This window comes from Mobula birostris, chromosome 20 (assembly GCF_030028105.1).
Source record: "Mobula birostris isolate sMobBir1 chromosome 20, sMobBir1.hap1, whole genome shotgun sequence".
Lineage (NCBI taxonomy): Eukaryota > Metazoa > Chordata > Chondrichthyes > Myliobatiformes > Myliobatidae > Mobula > Mobula birostris.
Genome location: NC_092389.1, coordinates 25105352 through 25122974, shown reverse-complemented (window position 1 = coordinate 25122974; position 17623 = coordinate 25105352). Strand labels below are relative to the sequence as shown.

Sequence of the window (17623 nt, the reverse complement as noted above, 5' to 3'; positions counted from 1 at the left end):
GGTGTTCTTCATATTAATTATTACAAATTTCATGAACTGTTGAAACAGAAATCTCTCCTGATTCTGTAATGTGGACCTGATTATTAATAATGCAGAAAACAAGACTTGTTCCTCGGACCTCGGGAGTGTCTCCATGGCATGGAGAGAGCTGGAGATGGACCCTACGGCTTGCTGAGTCCGCACAGAACCTGTAGCTCGGTGGCACGACTATTAGAGCCGCTGCTTCACCGTACTAGAGAACCAGGTTCACTTCTGATCTCTAAAGTTGTTTATACGGAGTTTGCATGTCCTGCCTGTGATGATGTGAGTTTCCTCAGGCAACTCGGTTCCTCAAAGATGTATAGGTTAATTGGCTGCAGTGAGTATGTAGACAGCCAGTGCAGGGTACCCCAGTGGCCCTTCCCCTCAATAAAAAGTACATTGTTTTGGATACTATCAGGGAGGCCTTCCTAATAGAAAAATGCTAGAGCAGTCCGGTGTCTGGCACTGAGTCTGGCTCTATGACTTGGAAAGGGAGGGGGGCAAAGGATGAGTAGTGGTGATCAAGGATTCATATGTATGTTGCCTTCCAGCCGCTAGAGTCAAGGACATCACAAATCAAGTCCATAACATTCTTGAAGGGGAGTGTGAGTACCCAGAAGTCATGGTCCATGTCAGTACCAATGACATAGGTAGAGAGAGTGACAAAGTGAGTTCAGTGCTAAGTTAAAGGACAGGACAGGTGATCTCAGGATCGCTACCCGTGCTACACACTACTGATGTTAGAAATAGGGAGAAATTAGGAATAGGAAGGTATTGATTCTTTTCTGGATTTATTTAAAGAAGATAGATTGATGTCTTTTGAACAATTAATTGATAAATATTCTCTTTCATACTCACACTTCCTGCAATACCTTCAAGTTAGACATTTTTTACAAAAATATTTAAGTAATTTTCCTTACATATTGGAGGCTGACCTGTTAGATACTATTATGAGTATGAATCCTTCGATCAAGGGTTCTATTGGAAGAATTTATAATTTATTATTACAATGAGATAAGCGTCCTTCATCTAGGATTAAACAGCATTGGGAAAAGGAACTCAATTTGACTTTTATGACGGAGGATTGGATGCGGATTTTGAAGTTGGTTAACTCTTCTTCAATTTGTGCTAGCCATTCATTGATTCAATTTAAAATTGTACATCATTATCATTTGAGGAAGGAGAGACCTTCTAAAATCTTCTCTAATGTTGATAGTTATTGTGATAGATGTAAAACTGAGATAGCTACACTGACACATATGTTTTGGTCTTGCTCTATATTGGAACAGTTCTGGAAGTCAGTTTTTTCAACAATTTCTAAAGCACTGAAAATTAATCTACAACCTAATAAATTAACTGTGCTTTTTGGAATAATTCTTCAAAGTATTCATGGTATTTCTGTGTCTGACCAACATGTTATTGCATTTGTTACATTGATAGCTAGGAGGGCCATTTTGTTGAAGTGGAAGGATACATCAGCTCCCACTTTGTCACAATGGTTCTCTCAAGTGATGCTATGTCTTACTTTGGACAAAATTAGAGGTCGAACTTTTGAACCTATGTTTGATTTTGAGAAAAGATGGGGCTCATTTACTCGTTATTATCATTTGAGTTAATTGATAGCTTTTTTCCATGATCTAATTGTAAATGTTTTGGTATATTTTCTTTTCCTGCTGGCGGTTTGATGTTTATTTTTAGAAGCATTTTGTATGATGCATGGCTCCGGGGTTGTACACCCAATGGTTTTTTTTCTCACTTTTTCTGCTTAGTAGGTTTTTTTTGTTATCACAAATTTTTTTTCAATCTTTAAGATAATGTCTTTTTTGAGACATTGTAAGTGTTGTTACTTCAATGTACTCATGTTATTTCTTTTGTATAATATAACAATAAAAAGATTTGAAAAGAAAAGAAATAGGAAGAAAATACAGTTTAACATGTGGCCAAGGAGATAGTACAGGAAGGTTTCAGATTTTTGGAACATTGGGCTCTTTTTCAGGGAAGATGTGACCTGTACAGAAGGGATGGTCTGCAGCTGAAATGGAGGGGTACCAATACTCTTGTGGAAAGATTTGCTGTTTCCAACAAGAGGTTCCTCTTGTCCTTACCTACCACCCTATGAGCCTCCACATCCAACCCATCATTCTCCACAGCTTCTGCCATCTCCAAATGGATTCTACCACCAAACGCATCGTTTCGTTATGTCCCCCTGGTCTCCACTTTCTGCAGGGATCACGCCCTTGGCGATTCCCTTGTCTCATTAATCTCCCTCCGGGCACTTATCCTGGTAAGCAGCCAAAGTGCTACATCTGCCCATTATCCTCCTCCTTCACCCCCATTCAGGGCCTCAAACAGTCTTTCCAGGTGAAACATCACTTCACCTGCTAATATACAGGGGTTGTCTGGGCTCCTGATGTCACCTGCTCTATACTGGTGAGACCCGTCACATTTTAATTCTGATCCCTATTCCCTTTCTGACATGTCGGTCCGTGGCCTCCTCTTGTGCCACAATGAGGCCACCCTCAGGGTGGAGGAGCAACACCTTTTATTTCATCTGGGTAGCCTCCGACCTGATGGCATGAATGTCGATTTTTTTCCTTCCGGTAAAAAAAAAATTTCTCCACCTCCCCTCTTCTTCTATTCCCCACTCTGGCCTCTTACATGTTCTTGCCTGCCTATCACTTCCCTGTGCTGCCCCTCCTCCTTCCCTTTCTTCCATGGTCCACTCTCCTCTCCTATCGGATTCCTTCTTCTCCAACCCTTTATCCTTCCCATACACTTGGCTTCACCTATCTCCTTCTAGCGCTCGTCCTTCCCCTCCCTCCACGTTTTTAATCCAGCGTCTTCTCCCTTCCTTTCCAGTCCTGAATGAAGAAGGGTGTCGGCCCAAAACATCGACTGTTTGTTCACTTTCATGGATGCTGCCTGACCTGCTGAGTTCCTCCGGCATTTTGTGTGTGTTGCTTTGGATTTCCAGCATTTGCAGAATTTCTTGTGTTTAAGGTTTGCTCATGTCCATAGGTTGTGAGAACAGTTCAGTGGTGAGGCAGGTGAAGTTGAGTGAAGTTATTGTACGGAAATAATCTGGGAAAAATCTCAGGTAAATGGGTGGATTTCTACACCTTTATGTTATGGAACTGGTTTGGATTCATAAAAGTAGTTGTAGGCTCATTGCAGCTTTACATAGCGAGGAAAGGAGTATTGTTTTAGCTCTGCTTGTTGGCCCCATCAAGTTCCATATAGATCATCATTAGCTATTATAGGGTCATCACTTCAAGATATGCTGCCCCTTTAAATTGGCCTATATCCTACCAGAATGATTTGGCAAGGAGGTGGTGCTTAACCAGGTTATGGCCAAGATAGATAATTTCCATGGACTTCAATAGAAGCACTTCACTTCAAGGCAGAATTTCATATTGTAGACTTTAGACTGAAAGTGACTAAATAGCAAAGAAGTTTTTTTCTGATCTAATTATAGTGAACATGAAGGAAATGGCAATTGAGATGCATTTATGACTTAATACAGTGGATTGAAGACTTGGAATTTCAATTCTGTTTTGAATTTCTTAATGAAATATTTATTTTCTAGATTCCCAAATGGGAACTCTAATATTGAGGAACCTCACCAAGGAGATGTCTGGATTGTACACTTGCTCATCCATAAATTTAGCGGGGAATGCATCATGCTCTATACAGATGGAGGTGATAACTTGTAAGTACAGAAGTTAGTGGTCTCGATGTTGGATCCCAGAGAAACTATTGTTTAATTGATCCTTATCCACGAATGTTGGTGTTCAATTCTGTAGACGTGGCAGTTTCCCCCTTTTGGTCATGTAATCCATTCATTCATATACACAGTATGTTATGTTTAAACACAATTCTACATTTTTTGGCAGAGTCCTTCAATCCCCATCCTTGACCCCCCCCCCAAAAAAAAATCCAGAGATTTAATGACATAATAGTTAGTGCTCCATGAAGGAATCTGGAGGGTTTAGGATAGAATCTTACCCATCACGTTGCAGTGATTAAGAATATCATTCCTCCCATCCCCACTCCTCAGCTCCCACTACTCCCCAAGGCTGGGTAACTGTAGTGTCAGGGTAAGAAACACAACGCCTAGCAACACTGGGTAGCAAGTATAATTGGGAAAGTCACGATTCACAGAATAACATTGCAGACAGTCATTTGCATGCTTCTTGTATTCACAGAATTCCCAGGTACAAATCCAATTTTCAACATATTGAAACCGGTTCCTCTTGTTTTCTTTTGAAATTTGAATGTTTTCACGCAGAAATGATTCATCTTCAGTTTGCTTCTCCTTTCCATAGCCAATAATGCATGGGTCATCGCTGGGGCTGTGATTGGGGCACTCCTTGGAATATGCTTGCTGGTCGCTATCATTATTTTCTGCTGCACCTATCGAAGCAAGAGGGCACCAGAAAAGGAGGAAAATCTAGCCAATGAGATAAAGTAAGAAGTTGATTCTCCACAAAGTTCACTGGTGCCAAGGATTTATAAGAAACAGAAGCAGCATTTTCTACTAATTGGGAAATTCACAAAAGGCTCATGAGAAAAAAAAATTGATATAGAGTTTAAAAAAAAAGATGGTAAATGTGTTCAGTTATTTAGCTATTCTAATTTCAATTATTAAAGATTGCAGATCTCTGCACACATTACAGTGTTTAAAACATTTGTTGATCCATTCATACACGTCAGGGTATTTCGCAGTGAGCTTGCCATCCATTTTAACCTCTGATGTATTAATAATAACATGGTTACAAATAAAAGATTCACATGACATTTATTCTATGTTCTGCAAAGAAAAAATTGGGGCTTTAATTCTGGTACAGTGGCTGTATCACAGTTGCTAACATCTATCCAATGTGGACAAAAAATGCATTACAGGTATTCACATCTGAATGAGATTCTGAGACAATTCAACTAAATTGAGTTATGACTCAGATGAACTGAACCTGCTTGTTGAGCCTGGCGGCTTTATTGTTTATATTTGATTTTGATATTACTATTGTTTGTTTTTTTTTTGAAGGGATTTCTTTGTAGCTTGAGAGTGAGGCAAGACGTTAGGAATGTTGCAAATTCCTTTTTATTCCTCTTGAATGGATCATAAGATCAATGCCCCTGAAAATCAATGTTGGTGTCAAAAAACTGAGAATGCAGCTAATTCTGCCATTTAGCTAAACGTATAAAATATGGTCGTGATAGTGGAATGGGTATGGGGCAAATTTTACTATCTTATGATCTTATAGTCGTACTCTTCTAATTGACTCAATGTCGGGTACTTATAACAAGCCAACAAGCCTTAATTTTGTGACACAGAGAGAGGTAAAGAGACTGCTGGCTCTGTTCACGATTTGACCCATGAGCTCATCCTGTGCTGATTTTGATTGGCTGTTATGACTGAGAGCATTGTGAGCTGCCTAACTTCTGAGACTAAACCCATGAAGTTCTTAAACTGCTATCTTAAAACAAACAAAAGTAGCCTAGAGACATCCTTTTGGTTTTCTTATGTTTTGACCTAGTCTGTGAAAAAGACCTGACTTATATTTAGTTGATTTGCAGAACAGCCTGAAAATTAACAACCCTCTAATCCAGGAATTGGACTGATCCCAAATTTCCTGAGAAAACCATTGCCTTTGTTTCTGAAGAATTTGACAAAGCATGGTGTGTGTGTGTGTGTGTGTGTGTGTGTGTGTGTGTGTGTGTGTGTGTGTGTGTGTGTGTGTGTGTGTACACACACATGCTCCTTGGCATTATCTCACCAACTTTATCAGAGTCAAACTTAAGTCAGTTTTATAGTGGAAACCCACATATTAGATTAAAATGAGCCAAGGGGTATTGACATAGAGTAATTTCACATTGGGCAAAAGTAAATGAGAAACCCCGGTGATCATAAGATACGAGGGAAGCTCTATATAATATGTGATACTTGTTCACCTTGTTCCATCCAGACAGGTAAGCATGGCATCTTATAGTTAGCTTTTATGAAAGCAAATGATTCAGAGGAAATGATCCTCTGCTTTATACCTGGAGTGTTACAACTGATTTTGATTATCATTTGTTTTGTTCACAGAGAGGACGCCCAGTCACCAGTTGGAAACGTATGGATTAAGAATGACCTTATCTCCAAAAATGGCACCCTGTCATCTGCGAATAGCACAATGCGTAGCTACAAACCCTACCCCAACAAGCCACCATCATACGCTGCTTCAACTATCACTGCATTGGATGCTGGCAGCACTGGAAGTTGCAACCAGCCAAAGCATCCCCAAAAATCAGATTACGCAATGACAGTCAATTCTCACCGCTCTAGTCCTTCAGCTAGGGATAATAGAGCTCAGCTGCAGGCACCAAAACAGGAACCCGCACTGCCCTCGATGACTTCATCCAATCTTGCCAGAATGGGGGCTGTGCCAGTGATGGTGCCAGCCCAGAGTCAAGTCGGATCTCTGGTCTAGGAGCAGCCTGGCATGGAAATGCTGAGTAATTTTCCTCTGATTACCAAAGAACAGGATTCAGATAAAAGCTATTTGTGGAGAAATGTTACAGTACAATATACAAACATTTGTAGATTGTAAACTATGATGTGAAGTCTTACAACTGTTTTTTGAAAATTTTGCAACTAATAATCTAAAGAATCCAGGAGTAAAGCATTCAGTCGATTGATGAGCAGGAGGACATTTTTACCTTGTTATTCTACTAACATTTCAAACAAAATAGTTTCTCAAGTCTGAATCTTTATAATCTTAGCTCTGGTTCCGGTTGTTCTCATCTTATCCTGACACCTAACTAGTAATCCCAAAACATCTCAATTCAATATATAGCTTGTTTTAAAGAAAATTTGTTCACAATTTTAGCTCTGCCCATAAAAGGTACTGAAAAAGTGCACTCAATGAGGAGAAATTCAGACTGGTTTAACACAAGAAAGACGTGGCTACTGCTTTACATCATAATATCTCTTTCTTTGAGTCAGTTAACATTTTCTCCTTTGTAACATTATTTCTCTCGTCCTATGTTATGAACTAACAGCATGACAACCAGGATCTAATGCACTTGTCAGTGCCACTTATCTTTGGGTTGAAGCCATCATTGGCTGTAGAAGGCTGAGAGATGATTAGATCAAAGCGATTAAAAAAATGGGTTGAAGACCCTACAGTACAGTTAAAGGAAAAGCTATTTCTTGCAGTAGAAATTGAGAACAAGGCAATATAATTTCACTGTTGAACCAAATTGGGAAGTTCTTTGATATACAAAGGTGTATGAATCAGGAAATACCTCTCTACATTGGGGCAATTGATCTTTTAAAACAGAGTTTAGTCAATTGTAGTTGCAAAGTGGGGTTGGGTTCAGACCAAAATGAATAGTAGAGTCAATTTGAGGACTAATTGATGTACTGTTCTCACTTGTGAGGTTTAACCATCTGAATGTGGAGAGCAGCCTGTTTCAACTGCATTGGCTGCCTTCAGAGGGAGGTATAAATTTTGGGAATCGGGGCATGAAATGGAAGAGTATTGACATCAGTCTCGAGAAAGTCATGGAATGTGGATCACTGGTCACGCTTCATCTTGTGGCTTGGGACTACCTTGCTGGTTCATGTAAGTTTTCATGAACTTAATTATTCAGCTACACCGCAGTCTGTGCTGGAAAATATAATATCTGGTATAAGCAGAGTGCATAGTAGACCCTGCTAGTCCAATTAAACAAAGTATTTTGAGATGTTTGGAATAGCAAATTGCTTATCTGCCATTACTCAGGAAATGCAGTGACAGTTAAAGAAATAACTGACATTTCTTAATGAATGTGTTTCTACAAGGAATAACAAAGCAACACTGGAAAATTATATAAATGGGAACATTTTAAGCATCATCCATGGATGAACCAAGAAATAGATAAGAGGAAGAAAACAGAACTTGATGGTAAATTAATTAGAATAAAATAAACCAAATACATAAACAGAAAGTCATTAGCATAAGCTAACATTAAAAGGCAGATGCAGGAAAAATGACAACAGGGAATAAGGAAATGGCAGAAACACTAAAGCAAATATATTGCATTCATTGTAAAATGCACAGAATTTATCGTTGTGGCAGGGGGTGGGATGGGGGATCAGAAGTCTGACGAGACTGAGAAATATAACATAATAAATATTAGAAAAGAAAAAAAATCAAATTACGAACAACAAATTCATTAGTCTTGATGTCATACATCCAAAGAGTTTAAGTACACAGACAGCAGCTATGTTGATTTTGTTTCTTCCCAATTCACCAAACTCAGGGTTCGCCCCATGCATTGGAAGGCAGCAAATGCTCAAGGAAGGAGAGAGAACAACAATGGAGAGTAATAAACAAGTTAGTCTAACATCACCAAAGGGAGAACACTAACACCAGAATCCATTATTAAGGTGGGTTCCTGGCACTTCGGCAATCAATATATTATTCAGAATCAGCTCGCCATTATGGAAAAAGTAATTGAGTAGGCAAATCTACCCATTGTTTGAGGATGAAACTAATAGGGTACAACCAACAAATTTTTGGAAAGTACTTTGTTAATGTGCCAATAATTGGTTATTACACAAGTCTCTGCTGCCTTGCAGCCATACTCGCCCACGGGAAAGGCTTCGGGAGTAAACCTTGAGGAAGAAATTTGGAGCCGGGGTCCCTAAGGCAGTTTGATGTTGTTTACAACTTCACTCTGGCAACCTCTGCGATGACACTAGTGCCAAGCTGTATCGGCGCTTGCCCTTCCCTTGGACTACATTAGTGATGTGGAGAGGGGGAGCCCGCTGCATGGGCAACAGCCAGTTCTTCAAATCTTCCCGCCTGGACACAGTCCACCAGTGGTGCAAACCCATGATCCCCTGGGATCGACGGCTGCCTGCTACTACTACACAAGACTCATGGGAGTTGGGTAATATATAAGCAAGGACTGGTTAATGGAAAGAGGGTTAAGAGAATAAGGTCAATTACAATATAGCAATGTGAAAGTAGCTAATTCCTTCAAGGATCGATCCTTGGGCCTAAGCCATTTAGAAAACTATTGTGAACAACCCAATGATACAAAGCTTGGTGGGAAGTAAGTTTTATTGAGATTAGTAAGTATTGAGATTCAGATGGAGTTGGAGCATTCTTACTTGAAACAGAGAAAGTAAACATCCGTGCACAGCAAGCGATTAGGAAAGTAAATAGTCTTAAGACCTGATGCTGCGTCCTCTTCATCCCGGGAACCACTCCAGAGATCTCAGGACTGCAGGATAAATACTGTGCCTTGAAAACCTTTCATAAATATGGTGTTCATATGTTGAATATTTGTGTAATATGTGTGCATTGATCTTTATTGGAAGGTGCTACAGTTATGGTCATGGCAGGGTTCCATTCCCTCTCTTTCCAGTCCTGTTAACGGGTCTTAGCCTGGAATATTGACAGTTCATTTCCCTCCACAGATGATGCCAGACCCATTGAGTTCCTCCAGCATTTTATTTCTGTTGATCCACATTTCCAGCATCTGTGGTCTCTAATGTTTCAGGACTTGAGATAGGGTCTCAATCCAAAGAGTCAACTGTTTATTCCTCTCCATTGATTCTGCCTGACTGGCTGAGTTCCTCTAGCATTTTGGCTGTGTAAGTCAACCTGACAGAAGACTTGCATACATAAACCCATTTGTCCCAATGCTGCACTTATTCCTTTCAGCTGATTTCCACTAGAGAAAGCCTTGAGATTTAAGGAACATTGCCACATTGATCTCTTGCTAATGACAGGACAAGGGTATAAAGTGTGTCAGTACTGATGCTTATCTCCTGCATTTCCTCAGCTTTTCTAGTCAATGGGGATTTGCTTCCTAGCCAAACAAATAATATCTTAAAATAATTATGCATTTACAGTATGTTTGGAAATTGTTTATTACTTATAATTGTGTTTTACATGGTATCTAATTTGTCCTTTAGAATGTTTTTGGCTTGCTATTTCCCATTTCCCCTAGGCTCCCAGTAATTCTAAAAACTTTTTTTGTTAAATAAGGAATGTTTTCATGAAGTCACGGGTTAGGATCTGTCAGAAGCTAGAGACATGGGTGGGGGATGAAATGAGAAGCTGGGAGATGATAGAATCTGATTGGAGAGGGCAGTAGACCATGGGAGAAAGAGAAGGGGGGGGGGTACCAGCTGGAGGTAGTGGGCAGGTGAGAAGAAGAGAAGGGATAAGAATAGAATGGGGAAGGTGGGGAGCAGAAAAATGTTGACTAATTATTCCTCTCTATAGATGCTGCCTATCCTGCTGAGTTCCTCCATGTGTTGCTCTATCATCAGCATCTTTGTTCGGATATCCCAAGGTCCACTCTGAGGTAATCCCGTCTTTCAAAGGAGAGCACAACCCTTGTCCAGTGTCTGTGTAGATCTGAAATTCAGATGTATAATCTCTATAGTTTTCCCAATATTAACATCATTTCATGCTCCAGCTTCTTAAGTACACAATTTCCAAGCTGAAAGGTGATGTGGTTAAGTATAATCATTGAAATAATGTAGGTCAACGTGGGACATCCTGATTGCTAACCATTTTAATTCCCTTTCCCATTCCCATATTGTCTGTTCTTCGGTTCGTCCACTACCAGGGTGAGGCAAACTGGAGGAGCAGCACTTCATATTCTATGCCTTCGTTAGAAGGTAGAACAGTACACCATACATATGCACCAACCATCATGCCAAATTAGACTAATCCCAGCCGCCTGCCAGTTTCCTGTCTGTTCATGTGTTTGTCTAAATGCCTCCTAAATGTTAATATTGTGTCTGCTTCCAATCCGTGGCAGTGTGTTTCTGGCACCTACCACTTCCTGTGTTTAAAAACAAGCATTTCAACTCTTCTTTAAACTTTCTCTCATGTTAAAGGCTATCTCTGTTTGTCACATATACATCGCAACATGGAAACATACAGTGTAATGCGCTGATATGCGTCAATGACCAGGACAATCTGAGGATGTGAAGATGTGCTGGGGGCAACCCACCTGTGCCAGCATGCTTCCAGTGCCAACTTTGCATGCCCACAGTTGACTAACCCTAACCCATACATCCTTGGAGTAGGGGAGGAAACTGGAACCCCACACGGTCACAGGGTGTATGTACAAATTCCTTACAGACACCGGCAGGAATTGAACCCGGATCGGTGTTTGCTGGTTCTGTAAAGCGATGCACTAACTGCTATACTACAATGCCCTCCAGCATTTGAAATTTCCAACGTGCGAGGAAGTCTCTGTCTATCCATCCTATCTATGCCTCTCATAAACACAAAAGATTCTACAGATGCTGGAAATCAAGAGAGACCTTTCATCAGTCCTGCATTTTGTATGTGTTGCAATGCCTCTCATAATTTTATATACTCCTATCATGTCATCGCTCAGCCTGTGATGCTCCACAGAAAACAGCACAGGTTTGTCCAAACTCTCCTTGTATCTAATAGACTTCATTCCAAGCAACATCCTAAAGAACCCCTTCTGCTTCCTTTTCAAAGCCTTCACAACACTCCTGTGGTAATTTGTCTCTTTTGAAAGTGCTCTTCATGCTCTGTATCCACAATCTTGTAAATCTTCCCATTTGATTAGATGTCCAAGCTTCTTTCAAAATATTCAGTTACATCTGATTCCACCTAACTTTCAGAATTTATATTATATAAGAAATTAAAATATCTCGGCTTGCTAAAATCAATGTCTTCAGCTTAGCACTTGTACAAATGAAAATTGTCTCGGCTTCCTTAAATCAATGAAAATCTTCATGTTTAGAATCCTTTCCTTCAAGAGTGGCATGGTGGCGTAGTGGTTAACGCTACGCTTTACAGTGCAGGAGACCCGACTTCAATTCCTACCACTGCCTGTAAGGAGTTTGTATGTTCTTCCTACATTTTCCCTGGGTGCTTCGGTTTCCTCCCACAGTCCAAAGACATACCCGTTGGTAGGTCATTGTAAATTATCCTGTGATTAGGCCAGGATTAAATCGGTGGCATGCTGGGTGGTGTGGCTCAAAGGGCCAGAAGGGCCTATTCTGCGCTGAATCCAAATAAATTAATCTCCTTATTTGCCTCTTCTTGACGAGAATAGAGTCTTTACCCTGTCGATATAAATATATGTTATTGATTCACCTCCCCAAGACATACGAATGTCTTCACAGGTACAAACTTCAACATATTGCAGGAAATTCCCTTTTAATTCTACATGGCTATGAAGCAGGCTCCAAGGACAATACAATTATAAGAGTCTCCTGATTTCCAGCTTTATCTTGTCATCAACCATTTATAACTTATGGAGTTGAACATTAATACAGGTTTCCCAACAGCTGAAGATGTAGAGTTAGGACGCACTTCGATAAAATGAATGATTTGATGTTTTCCTCTCTGATATTAGAATTTATTGAAAATCTGAATTACTAAATACCATCACTTGTTTAAAATGTGTAGCTCTTTTGGGCTTAAGTTTAACTTTAAGATATGTGTATACAGCTTGCGTATAATGTTGGCTTCAGAAACTGAACTCAACCCAAAAAACATGCACATTAAGGAAAGACTTGAAAAGCATTTTGGTCTGATTCTGAGATAAGGACATTTCAGTATTCTACATGTGTTCACTCTGCACACATTTTTTGATAAGAGGAGTGATTATGAGAATTTGGAATATTGTACATTTATTTTAACTAACTCTTGCAAGATAGATAATGAGTACTAAATGGTCTGTATGATTCCAATAGGAGGATAATCCCTATTTGGTAGGATAATCCCTATTTAATAGGATGAAAAGTCCTTACTAGATGTGACGCCAACAACCTGTGTTAATATACTCACTCATTAACATGCAAAGCCATTAAACATTAATATGTAAAGACATTATCGTAGCATGGTTTGCTGTCTCTAACAGGGGCAGGAACTAAATGTGACTGTGAAGGACTAATACTTTGCTGTCTAGTTAAGTAAGACTGCATTTCAGTTGACGGTTGGTTAGGCAGAGAGCATATTCCCTAGAGTTCTGAAGATTGCTTTTTACTAAAGCAGAACCTTAGGATAATGAAGAACAAGAGTCTCTAGAGACCATGAGATCCATCAAAATTGTCACTTCTAAATTTAAATGATGGAGTCTTACAGTTTAGAGAAGATCTCAGGACCCATCATACCTTTTGGAAGAGCTGCTCGCTCTCTATTCAGAAGGCTGCATTTAATTCTTCCCATTTAATTGTACTGTGTAAACAAGTTACTTTCTAAATGTTCTGTTGCATCAGATTCCACTATCCTTTCAGCCTATTAGGAAACAAAATTAACTGGGTGGGAAGAGTTTTGTTGTCCATTTAGCACATCACTGCTGATACTGAGGATAGTGAGGCATAGGGAGTCTTGAATCTTCAGGTATAGTGAAGGGGAGAGAAGTATGTAAATATTGCAAACTGCAGATGTCTGCAGATAATGTGATGAGTAATGATTTCCTACAAATTGTTAATAGTAAATTCAACAGAACTTTTGTTTTCTTCAATCCTGAGCTTGAGCTTTCTTGCATTTGGAAATTAAAGACAATATAATAGTAGATGATTTTCGGGGTTATATGCCTTGGTGGAGTGGAACAGTTCACTTCTCTTTGTGCTTATAGTTACATACATGGAAGTTACTTTGGAGACATCTGTTGCCTAAATTAGTCCATGGTTGTGGTTTTGTCTTTAACATGGGCTAGCTCTCTGAAACTTCATGCTTTTCCTCTTCCCACATTTCCTAGATCTTTACATTCCTTTTCCTTTCAACTACCTACATAATCTAATAGATGACGTGGCCCCTGTTTTACTTACTAACTTTAGTGATAATCACATTCCACAAATACTCATCACCTATGTCATTTTGAATCCTTTGAATGTGCTTGACTGATTCCAGGAAGCTGTCATTCATTTCCTATGCTAGCAGAGATTAGGTACAAATCGACAAGAAAAAGTATTTTTTAAATGAGTGGTCTATGTACAGTACCCAGAGTGGAGTATCCACCTGTACTGAGGGACAGGATATCTCCAAATTCCTGGAGAAAGACTTTTAATTCAGATACAGTAGCCTCATACTGTGTTAATTTTGTACATCACTGTGCTTTCCAGTAAAAAGTTGTAATGTTTATTGCTCATCGTAAGATCATTCATTTTAGAAATTGTTCAGCAATGTTTTTTTGTTTGTTAGTACCACAGGACCAGGGACTTATTACTTTAATATAATTGCTATCTTAATCCCAGACAAATAAAACAGGCAGGAAACCTACTTGTGACCCTGCCAGACAGAGTCTTGTTTCTGTAAGACTGCTCCTTTGGTCTTGACTAAAATTTTTACAACAATTTTAATTGTAAACCAAGGACTGAAATCTGTGGTACAGGATAATTTGAAAAGGGATAAAGTAAATTAATGTGAATGTATTGTGCCAAGTTTCAAAAGTGAGGGAATCAAGGAATCAAAGAAGACGTGTCCCACAATTGTAAGAAGCCAAAGGACTATTTACTGTAGGTTCACTGACTAACATTTTTTAAATCAAACAGACTGGCTAACTTTATGATATGTACAGCTCAAACAGAGTGGGTTGTGGAATGCCACGGTAGTTCGATGGGAAAGACTAACCTTGCACAACAAGTCCGTGGATGACACTCTTAGCCTGAGGCTGACCACAGAACAGTGATAGACATCTGATGCACTCTGCTTACACTGATACCTGATGACATTATTACATATGATAAGGATGGATTTTACCTCACACTGCATGCAATGAGTGTTACAAATTGTAATTTTGCTTTTATCAATAGTTTTGTTTTTGTATTGATACTTGTATTTAATGGAAAACGCTTTAGATCAACCTGGCTGAAGTCAACGGGGATGCATCTTTGTTATTCTGACATTACCAGGCTTCTCTAGAAATGGATAAGAATGATTTGTATCAACATATTTTTGGAATTTTATTCGCGGGTTGGATTATTTGTTCAGTCTATATTAATAAACTCTGAACTACATGCCAATAAGATTTTTATTGTATTTTTTGGAGTTGAGATCAAGAAAATATCCCACCTCCACTATCTACTGTAGACTGGTATTTCCTCTCAGATTTCAGAACCATTGCTCAGGTCTTCAACTAATTGGGAGATGAATCATATTTCTAGGAAACTGTATCATTGATACTTCTCTTCTTGCCTACTGCCTCATCATTAACTACAATGGCAACAAGCAGTATGAGTCAAATGACATTCATGTGTGTCAGAAATCTATGGTTCTAATTTCACCATGCCAACTGCTTACTGGTGTACAAGCAGGGTTTCCAGTTCATCTGGTAAAACTATTACATGGTTGAATCATTGAACATACTAAATCACTGAACACACACCTCAAACTATTTGAGAGCGAGAAAGGGGGAACAGTAGAAACTCTGGATGGGCGGAATCCTTGATCCACCATAGTTTTTTTCTCTTTTGGATATTAGAACAAATGTGAGACCACAATAGCCATGGGCGAATCTCCATTTTTGCAGGGGTTCCCAAACCTAGGGTCCACGGACCCCCTCGGTTCATGGCCGGGGGGCCATGGCATAAAAAAAGGTTGGGAACACCTGATGTCAAGCTCTGGGTATTTAATTAATGATATAAAACTAAAGTCCTAATTTTCCTTGCAAAATAACTCTAGGACATTTTACACAGAGGTGGGTTCTTAACTGATGGGCAGTAATTACAACACAAGGTACCAGTCATTCAAAAACTTATCATGGAATCTCAGGAATTTTCCACCCCAGATTATTAGAAGCAATGTAGAGGTAGCTACTCTTTAGAAAGATTGGAGAGTTGAGGTCTAGGGCATAGACGAGGAGTCGAGGCCAGTGTAGATGAACCGTGAATATGTTGAGTGGCAAGGCAGACTTGAAGGATCTATGTAGATTCAGATTCAGATTTCTTTATGACACGCACATCAAAACACAGTGAAGTGTGTCATTTGTGTTACAACTTAAGCATGTGCTGTGGGCAGCCCGCAGATGTTGCCACACATTCCAACGGCAATAGCATGCCTACAATGTTCAGCAGAACAACAGCAACAACACAACAATATCAAAACAAGCCCAAGTGGCCTACTCCTGGCCCATTATAATCTTGTCATAAAGTTAATACTTAGTAGCTTTTCAGTCTTTAAATAATTTGGAAATTGTATTTATGCTGCTGAACATTGTGAGGACTTGCCAAGTTCAAGCAAATGCAAAGGCATTGGCAGAAACTCCCACCCATTCAACTTTGGGCTGGGTCTGTTATCTAAAGACATGTTTCCCCGGTCGTGGGTGGCACTAGTAAGACAGTGTTTAATTGCTTCCGCCTCACTGGTCTGAGTGCATCGAGGAGCTGACAAGGAGTGCTAATTTCAGGGAGAGGCACCATCTGCGTTAAGAAAAAGCTTGTTTAAAACTCTGGCTAAGCCTGGGATTTTAGGATTAAATGCTGATCACTCAGAGTACTAAAAGTACTAAAATGGAAACCTGTAAAGAGGTAAAGCAACAGAGTGAGGCCGTGCACTTGCAGACCTTGAATGGAGGGGGTGGGGGGAGGGTGCAGTGTGGGGCGTAGGTGGAGCATGGTATGGTTACAGTTGGTTACCCAGGCAACTAACATCACCAGGACATGATAACTGTGAGAAATGACCCCAGAACATATTGTGCTGCAAAAAAAAAGTTAACACTTTAACATGAGTAGTCAAAGTAAGGCATCATTTCACAAATATATTTCTATATTCCCACCACAACCTCAAACCCAAACTTAAATGTTAATACCAGTTGGTTCTCCATATACACCTTATCAAATTCTCCTCCCCCTTTCCATCAACCTCCCCTGCCCCGTGAGGTTCGACCACACACCCACATGAGGGGTAAATTATAGTGGCTAGTAAACCTACGAACCCACTGTCTTTGGGATGTGGGAAGGAACTGAAGATATTGGAGCCCTTTAACTAAGTGAGGGATCACAGCACACACAGATACTTGTGTCAATAAATTCATTCACAAGCACCACCCGTCATCTTCCTAAGAAAGTAATAAATAGCAGAGGGACCTGATTTGGGGGGGTGCGTGAGGGGCGGAAGGGGTGGAACTTCAGTGCAAAGTATCTTTTTTTCTGAGAGGCAATTATGGGAGTGATTGACAGTGGAGTGAGAGTTTCCGTACCCAGGAACAAAGCATAGGTTATGTCACTCAAAGGGCTGTGGTCAGCCCAGCTTCCTTTTATTTTACAAAACTACTAAAGTTTATTCACACAAAAAATATACAAAATACAAACATCAAGTATTTACAAAACAGTGAACAAATTAAAATTAAAATATGATTGTTACTGACTATAGAACATTCAATTGCTTGAGGGGTCCACCGTTCGCGGAAATCCCCCACTGTACCCATCGTGACCGCGTGCTCCCTCTCCGAGGTCACCTGGGCATGAACTTATCCTCGGAAGACGGGCAAGCAGTTGGCCTGGGCAGAGCTCTCGACTGCCCGCCGCCCGGACCCGTGGATGGCCATCTTGGCCAGGCCCAGGAGCAAGCCCACCAGTAGATCCACTGAGCGACTTGCCCTCTTCCATACTGGGCAC

At 40.0% G+C, this 17623-nt stretch overlaps 1 protein-coding gene across 5 annotated transcripts in view; it reads left to right on the top strand.

The window, feature by feature from the left end:
• The window catches only part of LOC140185103 (endothelial cell-selective adhesion molecule-like), a 138777-nt gene extending 123743 nt beyond the window's left edge, over positions 1-15034 (top strand). For all 5 annotated transcript variants that reach the window (XM_072238365.1, XM_072238361.1, XM_072238362.1 and 2 more), the window contains 3 exons: positions 3608-3730; positions 4347-4488; positions 6110-15034. In XM_072238365.1, coding sequence (XP_072094466.1) covers positions 3608-3730; positions 4347-4488; positions 6110-6494 — 650 coding nt within the window. In that variant the 3' untranslated portion in view covers positions 6495-15034. The remainder of the gene's footprint in view (positions 1-3607; positions 3731-4346; positions 4489-6109) is intronic.
• Positions 15035-17623: the final 2589 nt, after the last annotated feature.